General features: G+C 42.0%; 1 protein-coding gene across 2 annotated transcripts in view; it reads left to right on the top strand.

Moving 5' to 3' along the window:
* ZFAND3 (zinc finger AN1-type containing 3) overlaps positions 1–18,877 on the top strand; it is a 698,731-nt gene extending 679,854 nt beyond the window's left edge. For both annotated transcript variants that reach the window (XM_053712688.1, XM_053712687.1), the window contains one exon: positions 16,483–18,877. In XM_053712688.1, the coding sequence (XP_053568663.1) occupies positions 16,483–16,637 (155 nt within the window). In that variant the 3' untranslated portion in view covers positions 16,638–18,877. The remainder of the gene's footprint in view (positions 1–16,482) is intronic.
* Positions 18,878–19,292: the final 415 nt, after the last annotated feature.

The following is a 19,292-nucleotide window of genomic DNA, read 5'->3' as shown; positions in this document are numbered from 1 at the left end:
TCATCCCCCAGTCATTCTTTGCCTTTCGTCACAGGAGGTTGCCAGAGAATTGTCAGAAGTTTGTGATAGTCTCTTATGGAGGGTAGTACTCTTCGAAATGGGACTGGAGTGTTAACTAATCCTGTCAGCCTCTCAGCTAGAGCATGGATGAAGGTTAGAGTCAGGAGATGCAGGGATAGTCTTTCTTCGAAACCATCCCGACTCATATTAACAGCTCCTTGGCAATCAGCGTTCACGAGTTTCTCTGCCTTTATTCACTCAAGTTCATGTCAGAAGTGAGGCTACTATCTGTCACACTTGAAGGGCCGTGTTCCTGTTCCATGGAGCAGATTCCGGTAAGATTGTTTCATTTTATTTCATTATGTGAATGTAATGGTAACGAGAGAAGGTAGGGTCCCAGTGGGACTCCTTTTATCTTAAAATAGAAATCATGGGTTAATATCTCCTGAGGGGAGTTATTGAACATTGGGGATTTTAATCATGTTTGTTATGTGGTTCTATCTGCTAATGTGTAGTTGGCTCATGGCTTTTCAGAACATAACGGCCTTATCAATTGGCGCAATCTCTTTAGATTTGCACGTTCTTTTTTGTGACTGCCACGGTGCACCTCGTGCCTGGATGCGGTTGTGTTATTTTCCACTTCCGTATGCTGATTGTGTGGCGACAGAGAGAGTCTGCTCTTTGGTTGTCTGGTTCACAGGAGGTGGTGAGTGCCCCAGCCATTGGGTGTGTAAAAAGGGTGCCAGTTAGTGCTTGTGATTTTTGTAATCCCAAGATTATGGAAGATTCTGATTTTTTTAGACACAGATGTCTCCCATCCGGAGAATGCGTCTTGTGATGAATATGAAATGGCCCGGGTTATCCATGCCCATCAGTTATGTTCCGATAACCGTTCTAGAGTACTCTCTTCTCCCGACTCAGGTACCTTAGAGTGCGTTGAGCGGTGAGGCGTGTGCTGCAGAACCTTCCTTTGCTACGCAAGTAGGTGTCAATATGGGATCACCTGATTCAATTCAGCCTTCTGGGGAAGCGTCGGCCTGTGAGGCTTCAGGGGCCCCAACCTCGGAGCCGGGGTTGTTTACCAATCCGGCGAGGGATAAATTCACCTTCCGTTATAGGCTGGCACGTCTACTAAGGCATGTTTTGGCGGTGCTAGAGGATTCCAGTCCTAGTGGGCCGAGGGATCCGAGGCCTTAGATCCCGGATGGCAAGATGGGTTAGACGTTTGGGGATTAAGCTAATCTCCTTGTCATCTCCGTTTTTCATCTCAGTTTTTCTTTCTTTTATGTATCTGTTCCAGTTCTGAGCTTGGGTGAATGGGGCCTCTGACCGACTGGTCCTGTTGGCATACCCATTTACCTTGGGTGTTCACCCGCGGGTGCTGCCTTACTTTTATTTTGATCCGGATAGGATGTATTTGATTTGATTTGTTTTTAATAAGCTCTCATCTGATATAATTTCCGTTTTGGGAACATTCTTTCTCTGGAACTGATACTTGCGATTTTGTGGTCGCATGGGTGCTTCCTTGGAAGTGGCGCACTTCTGGTTAGGAACGAAGTTATGTTCTAATTCATATTATCAAACCTTCGATTTTCCTTGTACCTTGGATAGTTTTGGGGTTTCCTTGTACCAAGCAGGTACTGGTTGGGCGCTATCTGCTGTTCCTTTGGTTCATGTCATCCTCATGGTGCTGATTATCCTGTCGGATTCTGAATGTCACTTGGCCTATTGATATGGACCCCAGGCTCAGATCCTACTACGAAGTATGGGGCCTAGTGTGCAGATCCAACGCTTCTGGGAGGAAGGTTGAGAGTTCTGATATGAGTTTGCCTTTTCTTTCTTGTAATTGGCAAGAGCCCATGAGCTAGTGACGTATGGGATATGCAATCCTACCAGGAGGGGCAAAGTTTCCCAAACCTCAAAATGCCTATAAATACACCCCTCACCACACCCACAATTCAGTTTTACAAACTTTGCCTCCTATGGAGGTGGTGAAGTAAGTTTGTGCTAAGATTTCATTTAGCGCAACAAGAATTGGATTCTGACGTATCTAGCATTGTTCGCTTACTGCAACCTGCTAATCATTTTATTTGTGAGGACATTTTTGATATCAAAATTGATGTTTGATCCATGTCTTTAGCTAGAAAAGTTTTGTGGCTTAAATCTTGGAATGCTGATATGACATCTAAGTCTAGATTGCTATCGCTTTCATTCCAAGTTAATAATTTATTTGGTTCTCAGTTGGATTCTATTATTTCAACTGTTACTGGGGGGAAGGGAGTTTTTTGCCTCAGGATAAAAAAAACCTATGGGTAAATCTAAGGCTTCTAACCGTTTTTGTTCCTTTCGTCAAAATAAAGAACAAAAACCTAATCCTTCTCCCAAGGAATCTGTTTCCAATTGGATGCCTTCCTCAAATTGGAATAAATCCAAGCCATTTAAGAAACCAAAGTCAGCCACTAAGTCCGCATGAAGGTGCGGCCCTCATTCCAGCTCAGCTTGTAGGGGGCAGATGGTTTTTCAAGGATGTTTGGATCAATTCTGTCCAAAATCATTGGATTCAGAACATTGTCTCTCAGGTGTATCAAATAGGATTCAGAGTAAGACCTCCTGTGAGAAGATTTTTTTTTCTCTAACACATCCCAGCAAATCTAGTAAAAGCTCAGGCTTTCCTGAAGTGTGTTTCAGACCTTGAGTTATCTGGGGTAATCATGCCAGTTCCTTTTCAGGAACAGGGTCTGGGGTTTTATTCAAATCTATTCATTGTCCCAAAGAAGGAAAATTCATTCAGACCAGTTCTGGATCTGAAAATTTTGAATCGCTATGTAAGAGTACCAACTTTCAAAATGGTAACTATACGGACTATTTTGCCTTTTGTTCAGCAAGGACATTATATGTCCACAATAGACTTGCAGGATGCATACCTTCATTTTCCGATTCATCCACATCATTATCAGTTCCTGAGATTCTCTTTTCTAGACAAGCATTACCAATTTGTTGCTCTTCCGTTTGGCCTAGCAACAGTTCCAAGAATCTTTTCAAAGGTTCTCGGTGCCCTGCTCTCTGTAACCAGAGAGCAGGGTATTGCGGTGTTTCCTTATTTGGACGATATCTTGGTACTAGCTCAGTCTCTACGTTCTGCAGAATCTCACACAAATCAACTAGTGTTGTTTCTTCGGAAACATGGTTGGAGGATTAATTTACCAAAAAGTTTCTTGATTCCTCAGTCAAGGGTCACCTTTTTAGGTTTCCAGATAGATTCAGTGTCCATGACTCTCTAACAGACAAGAGACGTTTAAAATTGGTTGCAGCCTGTCGGCACCTTCAGTCTCAGTCATTCCCTTCAGTGGCTATGTGCATGGAAGTTTTAGGTCTAATGACTGCAGCTTCGGACGCGATCCCCTTTGCTCATTTTCACATGAGACCTCTCCAGCTTTGTATGTTGAATCAATGGTGCAGGGATTATACAAAGATATCACAATTAATATCCTTAAATCCCAGTGTTAGGCACTCTCTGACGTGGTGGTTAAATCACCAGTGTTTAGTTCAAGGGGCTTATTTTGTTTGGCCAACCTGGACTGTGATCACAACAGATGCGAGTCTTTCAGGCTGAGGAGCTGTTTGGGGATCTCTGACAGCACAAGCAGTTTGGAAATCTCAAGAGGCGAGATTACCAATCAATATTTTAGAACTCCAATTTTCAGAGCTCTTCAGTTTTGGCCTGTGTTAAAGAGAGAACCGTTCATTTGTTTTCAGACAGACAATATCACAACAGTGGCATATGTCAATCATCAGGGTGGGACTCACAGTCCCCAAGCTATGAAAGAAATATCTCGGATACTTGCTTGGGCGGAATCCAGCTCCTGTCTAATTTCTGTGGTGCATATCCCAGGTATAGACAATTTGTCACGCTCAGCTGCTGGGAAGCTCTGCAGTCCTCTCTGTGTGCTTGATTGACAGGTGTCTGAGCCACCCCTTCCTGATGATGTCACATCCAGGCTTTTTATTCTGGCTTCCTGTTTCTCCAGTGTCCGTTTGTTTGTTAACTTTGAGGCTTCTGTTAGGATTTCGCTGAGGAATCTCTCTAACTGCTGCTTTTCTGTTGCCAATCTCTTCAAGGACTTACTATGCTGGATTAACCTTCAACCTCTTGAATACCTGTGTCCAAACAATGCAAGTACTGTTTGTTTTGTGAAACTTTCAAACTTCCTGTTTACCTGCTGCAAACCCTGCATATTCAGACTACTCTGTGTAGTGCAAACTATTCAAATACTGTTATTTCTGTGAATCCTTCAATCTGCATGTTTACCTGTTTCCAAACTCTGCAAATACTATTATTCAGTGTAAACCTTCAAACTGCTGGATATCCTGTTGCCAATCTCCACAAGTACTGATTATCTGTGTTAACCTTCAAACTACCAGCTTACCTGTTGCTATCACTGCAAGTTCTGACAACACAGTGTTAACCTTCAAACTACCTGATTACATGTTATTAATTCTGCAAGTTCTGACTACACAGTGTTTACCCTCAAACTGCCTGATTACCTGTTGCATACTCTGCAAAGACTGTCTACTCAGTGTTAACCCTCAAACTGCCTGATTACCTGTTGCATATTCTGCAAAGACTGTCTACACAGTGTTAACCTTCAGACTGCCTGATAACAAATGACCTACTCCTTCATTATTAACTGTTTTCTGTTTTACCCTTCTTCTGTCTGAGTATAAGTGACTATCCCTGCTCTCCTGATTCTGTGGAAGGCATTTCCTGAAACCAGTTCCTTATTCAGAAGTCTATCTGGCTGATATCATGAATTACTTTGGCACAGGCTAACCCTGCTCCATATTGTGAGTACTTTGTTTTTTGGAGGTTGTCGTGGGGTCACATCCTGGATTAAACTCAGATTGCAAGGGTGTTTTTTAACTTCGCCCTTGCATTTTGGTCTACTTCTGGATATTTCCTAACCTGACACAATTGGGAGGCAGATTATCTCAGCCATCAGACTTTACATCCGGGGGAGTGGTCTCTCCATCCAGATGTGTTTTCTCAGGTTGTTCAGATGTGGGCTCTTCCAGAAATAGATCTGATGGCTTCTCATCTAAACAAGAAACTTCCCAGGTCCAGGGATCCTCAGGCGGAAGCAGTGGATGCGTTGACACTACCTTGGTTTTATCAACCAGCTTATATTTTTCCACCTCTAGTTCTTCTTCCAAGAAGAGTGATCTCCAAAATCATCATGGAGCAATTGTTTGTGTTGCTGGTGGCTCCAGCATGGCCTCACAGGTTTTGGTATGCGGATCTTGTTCGGATGTCCAGTTCCCAACCTTGGCCTCTTCCATTTAGGCCGGACCTTCTGTCTCATGGTCCGTTTCTTTTACAAGATATGATGAGTCCACGAATTTCATCCTTACTTATGGGATTACGCCTCCTGGTCAGCAGGAGGAGGCAAAGAACACCACAGCAGAGCTGTATATATAGCTCCTCTCTTCCCTCCCACTCCAGTCATTCTTTTTGCCTGTGTTAGTGATAGGAAGAGGTAAAGTGAGGTGGTAGTTTAGATTCTTCAATCAAGAGTTTATTATTTTAATATAGTGCCAGTGAGTGCTATTTTTCTCATGGGTAAAGCTGCAGGCTTTTCAATTATGGGAGCTGAGGAGATTCTACATTTCTCTGTGTCTCCCATACTGTTGCTGCCCTACTGATGGTCTTAGCAGATATTATCTAAGGCCCTGTTTGTCCCCACAGATCTGCAGGAGGTAATGAAAGACTCTCTTCTTCGTGTAAGACACGTGCAGCCTGCACCAGCATTGAGTTATGTATAGTTTTTTGTTTCTGGGGAATCGAATACAAGTCCAGAACAGACTGGCCATTATTTTCCTCAACAAGGAGGGGTAATCTACTTGCGAGTGTGTGATATGTATAGATGTTTCCCCCCTGATATTTTACGGGCTGACATGTTAGGGTAACCTAGGAATTCAGCTGTGAGTGATACCGGGCTTTTTGAATTCTAGTCCGGTCGCATTGAGAGTGGGCTTGACGCGGGGGATATGTGTTCCTATAATCCGGTGCTTATACATGAAAATAGGGAATTTTGAATGAGAGCGGTTCAGTTTTATTTTGGTGTTTGTATTGCAACTTGTGTAGGCCATGCAGAGTTAGATTACGCCCACGAAGGGTGGGGCTTAACGTTGCGCACTCTGTCACGTTGTTGGTTTCAAGGTTCCGGCAGTGTACCTCGAGGCTCCAGAGTTCTCCTAAGTCCGCTTGTTTTATTAACAACGGTGTATTATTGACTGGATCGTGGGGGCAGGTAGGCACCACAGCAGAGCTGTGACGTGGTGCAAGGGTTTTACTTTGATAATTTTGTAGAGTGTACTTTTATATCTCTGACAGTACATTATAGTGACCCCTGTTTCTAGACTGTTTTTACATTACGGCCATTAAAAACTAAAGAAGTTTATTTTTTAAGTCGCAGTACACTCGTTTTGCAAAAATTATTTTTACTAGAGTTGTTATTTTTAAATTGTACCACGACCAATATTGCTATTACTTGCTTTTTTGTCATGGCTGAGCTTCAAGAACACACTTGTTCTATGTGTTTAGATGCCAATGTGGAACCCCATATTACTTTTTGTCCCTTATGCACCGAGAGGGCTTTACAATTTAAAGAACAAATTTTCTTTAATGCAAGTGTATCTAAGGATGTTTCTCAGCCTGATGAGATTCAAGGTATGTCACAACTTTCTCCCCAAGCGTCACAACCTTTAACGCCCGCCCAAGCGACGCCATGTTCTTCAACGGCGTCCACTTCATTCACTCTGCAGGATATGGCTGCAGTTATGTCATCCACTCTTACAGAAGTTTTATCTAAGTTGCCAGTTTTAAAGGGCAAACGCAGCAGGACAGAGACTTATGTAGTCCCTGCGACTTCTGATGCTTTGATGGCTATCTCCGATATACCTTCCAAGGGCTCTGAATTGGGGGGTAGGGTGGCCGTGTCTGAGGGGGAACTGTCTGACTCAGGAAGTGCCTTACCCCCGACAGAGTCGGATGTCATGTCCTTCAGATTTAAACTTGAACACCTCCGCCTTTTACTGCGAGAGGTTTTGATGACTCTGGACGACTGTGACTCTATTGTGGTCCCACCAGAGAAATTAAGTAAAATGGACAAATATTTAGAGGTCCCTTCTTATTCAGATGTTTTTCCGGTTCCCAAGAGAGTTTCGGAAATTGTTACACAGGAATGGGAAAGACCGGGTATCCCGTTCTCCCCTTCCCCTATTTTTAAGAATATGTACACTGTAGCTGACACTGTTCTGGACTCTTGGCAAACGATCCCTAAGGTGGAGGGAGCTATCTCTACTCTGGCTAAGCGTACGACTATCCCTATTGATGACAGTTGTGCTTTCAAAGACCCTATGGATAAAAAGTTGGAGGGTCTTCTAAAAAAGCTATATGTTCATCAAGGGTTTCTATTACAACCAACGGCCTGCATTGTAACAGTCACAACTGCGGCTGCCTTTTGGTTTGACGCCCTAGAAGAGTCTCTGAAGACTGAGACTCCTTTAGAAGAAATAATGGATAGAATTAAGGCCCTTAAGCTGGCTAATTCTTTTATTACGGATGCCGCCTTTCAGATTGCCAAATTGGCGGCTAAGAATTCAGGACTTTCCATTTTAGCGCGCAGAGCCTTATGGTTAAAATCTTGGTCTGCGGATGTGTCCCCTAAATCAAAGCTTTTGACTATTCCCTTCAAGGGAAAACACTATTCGGGCCTGATTTGAAAGAAATAATTTCTGATATTACGTGAGGTAAGGGTCATCTCCTCCCTCAAGACAAAACTTCTAAGCAAAGGGGACGACAGAGTAATTTTCATTCCTTTTTGTAATTTCAAAGGAGTCCCCCCTTCCTCTGCCGCTAAAAGCCAAAGCCATCTGGAGACCCAACCAGGCTTGGAACAAGGGTAAACAACCCAAGAAGCCCGCTGCTGCTCACAAGACAGCATGAAGGGGCGGCCCCCGATCCGGGACCGGATCTAGTAGGGGGCAGACTTTCTCTCTTCGTCCAGACTTGGATAAGAGACGTTCAGGATCCCTGGACACTGGAAATCGTGTCTCAAGGGTATCAGCTGGAGTTAAAAAAATTCCTTCCCAAGGGGAATGTTTCTTCTTTCACGATTGTCTGTAGACCAGATAAAAAGAGAGGCGTTCTTACGTTGTGTAAAAGACCTCTCCACTATGGGAGTAATTTGTCCCGTTCCAATACAGGAATAGGGGCAGGGGTTTTATTCAAATCTTTTTGTGGTTCCTAAAAAAGAGGGAACGTTCCGACCTATTTTAGATCTCAAGAGTCTAAACAACTTTCTCAGAGTTCCATCCTTCAAGATAGAGACTATTCGGGCAATCCTTCCATTGATCCAGGAGGGTCAATATATGACTACCGTGGACTTAAAGGATGCATATCTTCTTATTCCTATCCACAGAGGTCATCACCAGTTCCTGAAGTTTGCCTTTCTGGACAAACATTTTCAGTTTGTGGCCCTTCCTTTCGGGTTGGCCACGGCACCCAGGATCTTCACGAAGGTTCTAGGGTCCCTGCTGGCGGTTCTCAGGCTGCGGGGCATTGCAGTTGCGCCTTATCTGGACAATATTCTGATCCAGGCGTCCTCTTATCAGCTGACAAAGTCTCATACCGACATTTTTCTATCCTTTCTAAGGTCTCACAGGTGGAAGGTGAATCTAGAAAAGAGTTCATTCATTCCACAGACAAGGGTTCCTTTCCTGGGAACTCTAATAGACTCGGTATTCATGAAAATCTTTTTGACGGAAGTCAGAAAGTTAAAGATTCGGAATACATGCCGAACACTTCAGTCCAATCCTCGACCGTCAGTGGCTCAGTGCATGGAAGTAATTGGATTGATGGTGGCGGCTATAGACATCATTCCGTTTGCTCGTTTTCATCTCAGACCTCTGCAACTGAGCATGCTCAGGCAGTGGAATGGAGATTATGCAAATTTGTCTCCTCAGATAGATCTGGATCAGGAGACAAGAGACTCTCTTCATTGGTTGTCGCCGTATTATCTGTCCCAAGGAACGTGCTTCCACAGACCCTCATGGGTGATGGTGGCAACGGACGCTAGTCTACTAGGTTGGGGTGCAGTCCGGAATTCCCTGAAGGTTCAGGGTGTGTGGACTCGGTCGGAATCTCTACTTCCAATCAATATTCTGGAATTGAGAGCAATATTCAATGCGCTTCAGGCTTGGCCTCAGTTGGCCTCGGCCAAATTCATCCGGTTTCAATCGGACAACATCACGACTGTGGCTTACATCAATCAGCAGGGAGGAACAAGGAGTTCCTTAGCGATGACAGAAGTATCCAAAATAATTTGGTGGGCGGAGGCTCACTCTTGTTATCTGTCAGCAATATACATCCCAGGAGTGGACAACTGGGAAGCGGATTTTTTGAGAAGACAGACGTTTCATCCGGGGGGATGGGAATTCCATCCGGAGGTCTTTGCCACCCTGATGCTCAGATGGATCATATGGCGTCTCGTCAGAATGCCAAGCTCCCGAGATACTGATCCAGATCTAGGGATCCTCAGGCCGAACTGATAGATGCCTTGGCAGTGCCTTGGTCGTTCAACCTAGCTTATGTGTTTCCACCGTTTGCTCTCCTTCCCCGGGTGATTGCTTGGATCAAACAGGAGAGGGCTTCGGTGATTCTCATTGCTCCTGTGTGGCCTCGCAGGACTTGGTATGCCGATCTGGTGGACATGTCCTCTCTGCCACCGTGGAAGTTTCCAGTGAGGCAGGACCTTCTCATTCAGGGACCCTTCCATCATCCGAATCTAGTTTCTCTTCAGCTGACTGCTTGGAGATTGAACACTTGATTTTATCTTAGCGAGGGTTCTCTGATTCGGTCATTGATACTTTGATTCAGGCACGTAAGCCTGTTACTAGAAAGATTTTCCATAAGATATGGGGTAAATATGTTTATTGGTGCAAATCAAAGGGCTACTCATGGAGTAGGGTTAGGATTCCCAGGATTTTATCTTTTCTCCAAGAAGGATTGGAGAAAGGGTTGTCAGCAAGTTCCTTAAAGGGACAGATTTCTGCTTTGTCTATTTTGCTACACAAACGTCTGGCAGATGTTCCAGATGTTCAATCTTTTTGTCAGGCTCTGACTAGAATCAGGCCTGTGTTTAGACCAATTGCTCCTCCTTGGAGTTTGAATTTAGTTCTTAATGTTCTTCAAGGGGTTTCGTTTGAACCTATGCATTCCATAGATATTAAGTTGTTATCTTGGAAAGTTTTATTTCTGGTTGCTATTTCTTCTGCTCACAGAGTTTCTGAGCTTTCAGCTTTACAATGTGATTCACCTTATCTTATTTTCCATTCTGATAAGGTGGTGTTACGTACTAAAACTGGTTTCCTTTCTAAGGTTGTTTCTAATAAGAATATTAATCAGGAAATTGTTGTTCCTTCCTTGTGTCCTAATCCTTCTTCTAAGAAGGAGCATCTGTTACATAACTTGGATGTGGTCAGTGCCTTGAAGATTTTCATCAATCATCTTCATTATTTGTTGTTTTTTTCCAGAAAATGTAGGGATCAGAAAGCTACAGCTACCTCTTTTTCTTTTTGGCTGAAGAGTATCATCCGTTTTGCATATGAGACTGCTGGACAGCAGCCTCCTGAAAGAATTACGGCTCATTCTACTAGGGCTGTGGCTTCCTCATGGGCATTTAAAAATTATGCTTCTGTTGAACAGATTTGCAAGGCTGCAACTTGGTCGTCTCTTCACACTTTTTCCAAATTTTCCAAATTTGATACTTTTGCCTCATCCGAGGCTGTTTTGGGGAGAAAGGTTCAAGCAGTTTAGGTTCCTGTCTTGTCCCTCCCTTTAATCCGTGTCCTATAGCTTTGGTATTGTATCCCATAAGTAAGGATGAAATCCGTGGACTCGTCATATCTTGTAAAAGAAAAGGAAATTTATGCTTTCCTGATAAATGTATTTCTTTTATGATATGACGAATCCACGGCCCACCCTTTCATTTCTAAGATAGGTATTTATTTTTGTTAAACTTCAGTCACCTCTGCAACTTGGCTTTTCCTTTCTCTTCCTAACTTTGGTCGAATGACTGGAGTGGGAGGGAAGGGAGGAGCTATATATACAGCTCTGCTGTGGTGCTCTTTGCCTCCTCCTGCTGACCAGGAGGCGTAATCCCATAAGTAAGGATGAAATCCGTGGACTCGTCATATCATAAAAGAAATACATTTATCAGGTAAGCATAAATTTCCTTTTTTCCATCGGGATCTCAAATCATTACATTTGAAGGTATGGAAATTGAACGCCTAGTGCTTTGTCATAGAGGTTTTTCTGACTCAGTGATTAATACTATGTTACATGCTCGTAAATCTGTTTCTAGAAAGATTTATTATTGAGTTTGGAAGATTTATATTTCATGGTGTTCTTCTCATAGATTCTCTTGGCATTCTTTTAGAATTCCTAGAATTTTACAGTTTCTTCAGGATGGTTTAGATAAGGGTTTGTCTGCAGGTTCCTTGAAGGGACAAATCTCTGCTCTTTCTGTCTTATTTCACAGAAAGATGATATTCACTGTTTTGTACAGGATTTGGTTCGTATCAAGCCTGTCATAAAATCAATCTCTCCTCCTTGGAGAAACAATTTGGTTTTGAAGGCTTTACATGCTCCTCTTTTTTAACCTATGCGTTCTTTGGACATTAAACTACTTTCTTGGAAAGTGTTGTTCCTTTTGGCCATCTCTTCTGCTAGAAGAGTTTCTGAATTATCTGCTTTTTCTTGTGAATCTCCTTTTCTGATTTTTCATCAGGATAAGGCGGTTTTGCGGACTTCATTTAAATTCTTACCTAAGGTTGTGAATTCTAGCAACATTAATAGAGAAATTCTTGTCTCTTCCTTGAGTCCTAATCCTAAGAATTCTTTGGAGAGATCCTTACATTCTTTGGATGTGGTAAGAGCTTTGAAATATTATGTTGAAGCTACTAAAGATTTCAGGAAGACTTCTAGTCTGTTATATTTTCTGGTTCTAGGAAAGGTCAGAAGGCTTTTGCTGTTTCCTTGGCTTCGTGGTTAAAGTTTTTGATTCATCAAGCTTATTTGGAGTCGGGTCAAGCCCAACCTCAGAGAATTACAGCTCATTCTACTAGATCAGTCTCCTATTTGTGGGCTTTTATGAATGAAGCTTCAGTTGATCAGATTTGCAAAGCAGCAACTTGGTCTTCTTTGCATACATTTACTAAATTCTAACTTTTGATGTATTTGCTTCTTCAGAAGCAGTTTTTGGTAGAAAAGTTCTTCAGGCAGCTGTTTCAGTTTGATTCTTCTGCTTATATTTTAAGTTTTTCTTTTCATTTATAAGAATAAACTTATATTTTGGGTTGTGGATTAATTTGTTCAGCGAAAAAAGGCTTTTTTTTATTTTATCCCTCCCTCTCTAGTGACTCTTGCGTGGAGTTCTACATCTTGGGTATTGCTATCCCATACGTCACTAGCTCATGGACTCTTGCCAATTACATGAAAGAAAACATAATTTATGTAAGAACCTAACTGATAAATTCATTTCTTCCATGAAGCCCACCCTTTTTATGGTGGTTTATGATTTTTTTTTATAAAGCACAATTATTTCCAAATTCCTTTGTTGATGCTTTTTACTCCTTTCTTTATCACCCCACTACTTGGCTATTCGTTAAACTGACTTGTGGGTGTGGTGAGGGGTGTATTTATCTGCATTTTGAAAGAAATTAATTTATCAGGTAAGTTCTTACATAAATTATGTTCTTCCACTCCTGTAGATTTTGGAGATGTGAATGACCTCCAGAGGTCTGGTATTCCAGGTGATGGACAATTTACGTCTTAACTTGCGGTATCTTCCGGATGTCGACTCTTGTAGCCTAGTCGCATTCCTTTTGCGGTGGCGGAGTTTTGATTCCTTCCCGTTTTTTGGGTTGGATCATCTGTTATGGATGTGCGGAGCATGTCCTTCCTTTTTCTCAGCGTTTCATTTGCTCCAGTAAGTGGAGTGCAGGGGTCAACCCTGCCTTTTCTGCTATGAGCTGTGAGGCTCCCATTGTTATTCCTGTTGCAGGGATTTCGGGAGACAGATCCAGTAAGGATTTCTGTAGACTGACGTCTTCTCAATCAAAGAACTGCCCCTTGTCACACCATGGTCTTTAGACTCTTGGGTGCTATCCTTCAATCTTTTGCAGATCTAGCCTTTTAGGCTTGAGGGTAGGAGGTCCGTGGTCAGTCACAGATTTTCGCCTTTCAGAGGTCTGGGAAATTACCTTCCTTTTCACCAGCGTGTGGATCAGGTCGTTCGGCCGGTCTGAGGATAGCCTTCCGATCCAAGGGTACTGGTTGCCCATTTCATCAACTGGTCAGGAGTTTTTTTTCAAGGTATTCATTTATGGACTTTAGATGGTGGAGGGCTCTGTCTTGGGTGCGCTCCTACCATGGGAGGCAGCTGATAGGTTCCTCACGAATTTAGATCTTTCGATCGGTTCCGTTTTTCGAGGAGTCTGGCTAAGGACCACGTCTCTTGCCTGGAACAGGCATGGATGGTTCTGCTTAACCATTGGGTTTGGTTCCCCTGTGTGTACTTTTTGAGGGCGGGGTTTCTGACTCTTGTGGGAGATTACTGTCTGTCTGAGGCTTAAGTTTAAGGAATCTTTGAAGGGTCCCTACTTGTCTTCTGGGACATCTGTGCTTCCTTGTAGACTTCAGTTGTCATTTCAACTGTGCTGAAAAAATTGGCCGAAGGGTCTCGCCTATATTGGTAGGGTGGTTTCCGTTGCTTGCTCCCTTTTCTTCTCACCTAGGGTGGGGGATGGGTTCTTGCGTGTTCTCCTTGACTTGGAGGTACCTCAGTATCTGTGAAGGCCTGTGGGTCCTTGTTTTTCTCGCCTCGTAGGATTTTTTTCCCTTCCTGGGGAACTCAGAATAACGGAACTAGATTCTGGTATTAGGATGCTGGGGAAGTCTGCAGTGTAGGGGTTTTCACACCTGAGCACAAAGTTACCTGTCATGGCTCATGGAGCATGTCAGTTTTAGTAACGGTCAGAGTTCTACTCTGGGGTTTTGATTCCTTGTAGATCCATCCTTTTTTCTTCCAACGGTTTGGGACTCTTGTCTTAGGTCTTTAACTAGCCATTGGGATGGGACTGTTTATACTGGAGGGAAGGTCGGGGATTGGTATGCTCTGTGCAGTGTTGACCGTTTACTATTTTTGAGTTTGTCCTCCCCTTCGATGAGGGAACTCTTGGTGCCCCTCTCTCTACTGGTGGCATCTGCTGCTGGGATGGGATGCTCCTTGGAGCTCGCAAAAATTCTGGTCGGGAGCTGTTGTCGAGATTTTTCAGCGCTTCTTGGTGGGATGAGTCCCATGATGCTTAGGGTCAGCTTTTCTGCCTGGAGATTGGTCATCGTGAGTTCTTGTTTACAGGGGGCTCTGTGTTGTCTTGGAAAGCTCTTTTTTAACTGCTAGGACAGTTATCCTGTCTCTGTTTGTCTATGCTCATCTTACCTGACTGGTTTGCACTTGGCTATGATGCAATAGGGAATGTGCTGTTTTCTGGAACACCATATATGGTATGGTGCTCTGTCAAAGATATGAGGGTGGCCTTCTGGTCATCCTAGTGACGTTTCTACCTGAGTATGGATTTATTTTTCTGGTCCTTGTCCTACTAGGGAGTTTGTCTCCCTGGGCAGTGGTCTTTTGGCAACCTTGGGTTGCTCTAAGTTTGATTTCAGCCCGTGTTGGATGGTCCTTTGGATCTCTTATGGAGTTCTCCCCCTAAGTGGTAGAGAGAGGCTTGAGAAAGGGCCAAGTTTGGGCCTGAAACGTTGCTTTTTGATCCCTGTTTGCACAATAAAAGTCTTTTTTTGCACCAGCTGGAACAATTTGGTTTCTTTGTATCGATGCTGGGTTTGGTGAACCTGTTCCTGGCTGTGCAGTGAGTGCTGTGTTTCACGTTACATTGTTGCAGAGAGAGGTTTTTGACTTTTAGGGGTACTTTTCGTGGGTGTCGAGAGCCGCTGGGCTGGCTCCTCGGAGGCCTTTGTGCTCAGCAGACTCTGGGTCTGAGTGGTCTCTAGCACGGCTTTGCAGGTTATGTAACTGATGAGCAGTTACCTGGGCTTCCGGTTTTTCCCTTGTCGTTTGCAGTTTTTTTGTAGGGTGTCTGGTAATTTCAAGCTGTGGTGCCTTTCGAAGTGGCCGCCTTTTTGTACCCGCCCTTTGTTTGCATCCAGTGTACTCTAGCTTGGGTATTGTTTTCCCAAAAGTAATGAATGCAGCTGTGGACTCTTCCCGTTTAAGAAGAAAAACATAAATTATGCTTACCTGATAAATTTTTTTTCTTCTGACGGGAAGAGTCCACAGCTCCTGTCCGCATTTTGTCTATGAGGCGGCAGTAAATTTTTTGTTCTTCTGGCACCTTTTTCACCCTGATATTTCTCCTATTGTTCCTTGTTCCCTTGGCAGAATGACTGGGAGATGAGGGAAGTGGGGGAGGTATTTGAAACATTTGGCTGGGGTGTCTGCCTCCTCCTGGTGACCAGGTTCTGAATTCCCAAAAGTAATGAATGCAGCTGTGGACTCTTCCCGTCAGAAGAAAAGAAAATTATCAGGTATAATTTATGTTTTTGTATTGAATCCAGTATGGGATTTGCATAGTGCTCAGTAAAAGGGTTTACGTTTTGTAATTAGTTTGTCAGTGATCTCCGCTCCCCATCTTTGTACCACATTGTAATACATCTGCACATATAATACAAGTTGTACTAAGGCTGAAGCGTTTTTTGTATGATTTTTTTTATATCTTTTTACAAGATTACTGGTTCCCTTTGTTATATGGACGTGTGTTTTACGGTCGTGTTTCACACCATGTTTTCATTGAGACTAAAAATGTATGCCTTTAACTCTTGGTTGCAAAAAGGACTATAGCTTATTGTGTGGGACCTAGGGGCAAATCAAATGTGTTTATCTGCAATACAAGTTTTGTTCTAGTAATTTTATTGAATCCAGTTAAAAAAAAGGATAATAAAGTCAAAAACTTTCTAAGTGTTTCCCAAACCCAGTCCTCAGGACCCTGACATAGATTATACCATTTTAAACAACTTTCCAGTTAACTTCTATTGCTGCACGTTTGTGCCTCTTGTCATTTGCTCACGCAATGTGTTCAGCTAGCTCTGAGTAGTGCACTGTTGCACCCTTAACAACGGATGTCAAGATAATGAAGCAATGTACAGTATTTATTATTTTGATAAGATGTAAATGAAAACTGCATTCTCTATCTGAATAATAAAAGATGCATTTTGGGTTCATGTCACTTTTTAACAAAATGTTAATAATTGTATTAATCTTTTCATTACCCCTTTTTTTATTTTAAGGTCTCCACTTCATATTATATGCGATGATCACTTTTTCTTTCTGTTCATGTCTGCAGGTTACGTGTTCTGTATGTTACACCGTCTCCCTGAACAGCACGACTGCACGTTTGACCACATGGGCCGTGGTCGCGAGGAGGCTATTATGAAAATGGTGAAACTAGACCGGAAAGTTGGCAGGTCCTGCCAGCGCATTGGCGAGGGCTGCTCCTGAGTACCACAATCTCCTACCAAATGCCGTTTCTCTTAGTTCACTAATGTTAGCCTTATTTAGGACAAAGTCAACCAGACTCTCACTACTGGGCAACTCTCAGACTACAGCCAATCAGGTTTTGTTTTTTTCTGAAGACGTTCAGGTACTTTAAATAAATAAATAAATAAATAAATAAGGCTGGTAGTGGATGACTGTTGGCCAAGCAGTACATGGCTATTAGCTGTTGTCAAAAGAACACCAGAAACATATTTTGGAGTAATTTAATTTTGTATATGTTTTTTTCTGTTTCACTGCAAAATATGAAATTCCAATATCCATGTGGTTATGTAATTATATCCTCACTTTCACTCCTTGTTTGATGTAGCCCAAACCAATAAATTATTCAAATAAAAGGCTCTGTTGCAGAATCTTTTCACCCCAAAGATCATTTAAGTTTTTGTTTTTTCCTCTCAGTTGCTGGTGCCGATTTTGATAATCAAGTGTGTCAAAGTAGGAGCTATCTCAATAGTATCATGGTTTTAATTGGAAAGAGCACCTTCCCAGTTTCTAATCAGGTTTTTTTTTTTTTAATTGTATTAAAAAAAATGTATCTAATTAGTATTTGCATCACTTCAATTTTTTATACGCACCTTAGCTAATAGCAGTGCTCATATCACCTAATCCCACCAGCCTTAACCTGATTGGCTTTTGTTTGCAATTTGCTGGGTGATGGTCTTTCTAGTCAAATAAGGCTAAGTTACAGCACAGTAGCCACGGCTGGATTCTACGGACCGACTTTCTGTAGCTAAACATATATTTGGGGGAAAAGGACTTTTTTGTAGCAAACTGAGCTCAGTAACAGTATTGAGGAACAACCAGGGAAAGCTCCAATTTTCAACTTGATTTCTGTAACCTCCAAAGTGTTTCCTAGTCTGTCAAAAAAGGGCTACTCAGCCTTGTTTCTATGCAGCCGAGGGGGGAGGGAGATTTGATAGAGGTTCATACTATCTACTTATGAGTGTTTGGAACACAATGGCTGAAACATGCAGTGATCCCAGATCATGTAAAGCAAAAGCAGAAATCTTTTATATAGCCCAGGATACCTCCTCGTGTTGGGTTATTTAACTGGGGAATATAGGAGAAGATTTTATCAGTAAATTACAGGGGATATTTTATATAGGACATGCATTAAATAGTTCCTTAAGGAGTACAGTGTATTTATGTGTCACTTCCATTACAGTAGCGATCATCCTGTCCGTTGTCGTAAAAGTCTCATTGGAGTTTGTTTAGATCTAATACTATTACACAAAGAAACTACTCAGTTCCCATCATCCAATCACAGCACTTTAAACAAGCAGAAAGGTAGTTACTGATTCTTTTTATCTGAAATCTTTGTAAAAACAAAATGTTACTCTTTACCAAATGGATACACAACAAACCGATATACATTTTTATTAGCTGAATGGTTTGAGCAACTAAACAAGGCTTTGTTTTAATGGCACAAAGCCTTCTCTTTGTTTTATAGTGGAAATCTCAGAAATATTGCACCCATGCCGTTAACAGTGGTCCAAGGACCAACTTTCATTGGTCATTACACACAAACACAAAGACCTTAATCATGTAAAATATGTCAACAAGTAGATAATGTTCAATGTTCTCCATTATTGAGAGGATGTTGCAACCAAAATGTGTCACCTGATTAGCATTGTATTCTGTGCTACTGTAAATGTATTAAACAAATGTCTAGCCTGTAGTTTTTTTTTTCAGGAATTCCATTAAGAGCAAAAGAAAGTCTAGGTATTATCTTTAATTGCCCATTTTTCAAATTCCACAATGTGCAGCGTAGGTTACAGTTATCTCTGTCCATGAAAACCTAACACAAAGACAAACTTTGAATTAATAATAAATGACTGTTACTCATTTTCCATTATGGTGAACTTGCAAATAGTTAAAAGTTGACTAGAGAAAAGCAAGATTCTGAATGTATTTGTGAGATACGAACAGTTTGCAAATCACTGGGGGTTGTTCCTTTGCAGTATCTGTTCTGTGAAGTTTGTTAAACATTTGGAAACATTTAAGTTCTTGTATCTTAAAAGAATCAAAATCTTATTTAACCATTTTGTGTTCTAGATTTACTTAACACATTTAGCCTAGATATGTTTTAGTTTAAAATTGTACAAATTAAAAAAAAAGAATCTTGTAACTTTATTCCTTCCCCCTCCTTCCTGCTGAAAAAGAAACATTAAACCAATCAGAATAAAGTTTGACTTCATTTCTGACTCCTCTGTCGCGTTTTGCTGAGCTTCTCTCTTTTTATTAGTTGTGCTGCCCTGTGCAGAGAAATGCATAAATCAAAGTGATGTTGATTTAAAACATTGTTTAAAATGGTTGTTCTGCCAGGTTTAGAACTAAGGACTAATTCAGAAGCCGTGGTTTGAACACTTTTTGTTGAGAACTTGATTTTACATCTTTACTACAACACTGTAACTTGTCACAGAATACATATAACCACATAACTACAAATTATACAGAGGTCACCTGTTTAAAATGGCTGTCCTAACATGGGGGAAACCTTAAAGCCACCTCATATTGTACAATTTCCATTCTCTTTTTCTTTATAGCATGTAATTGTAGCACTACTAATCCTGGAAGTGCAGTGCGCTTCTGCTTGGCTCA

Source organism: Bombina bombina, chromosome 4 (genome assembly GCF_027579735.1).
Source record: "Bombina bombina isolate aBomBom1 chromosome 4, aBomBom1.pri, whole genome shotgun sequence".
In the NCBI taxonomy this organism is placed as follows: domain Eukaryota; kingdom Metazoa; phylum Chordata; class Amphibia; order Anura; family Bombinatoridae; genus Bombina; species Bombina bombina.
Note: the sequence above shows the minus strand (reverse complement) of the source record. Positions and strands in the feature narration are given on the sequence as shown.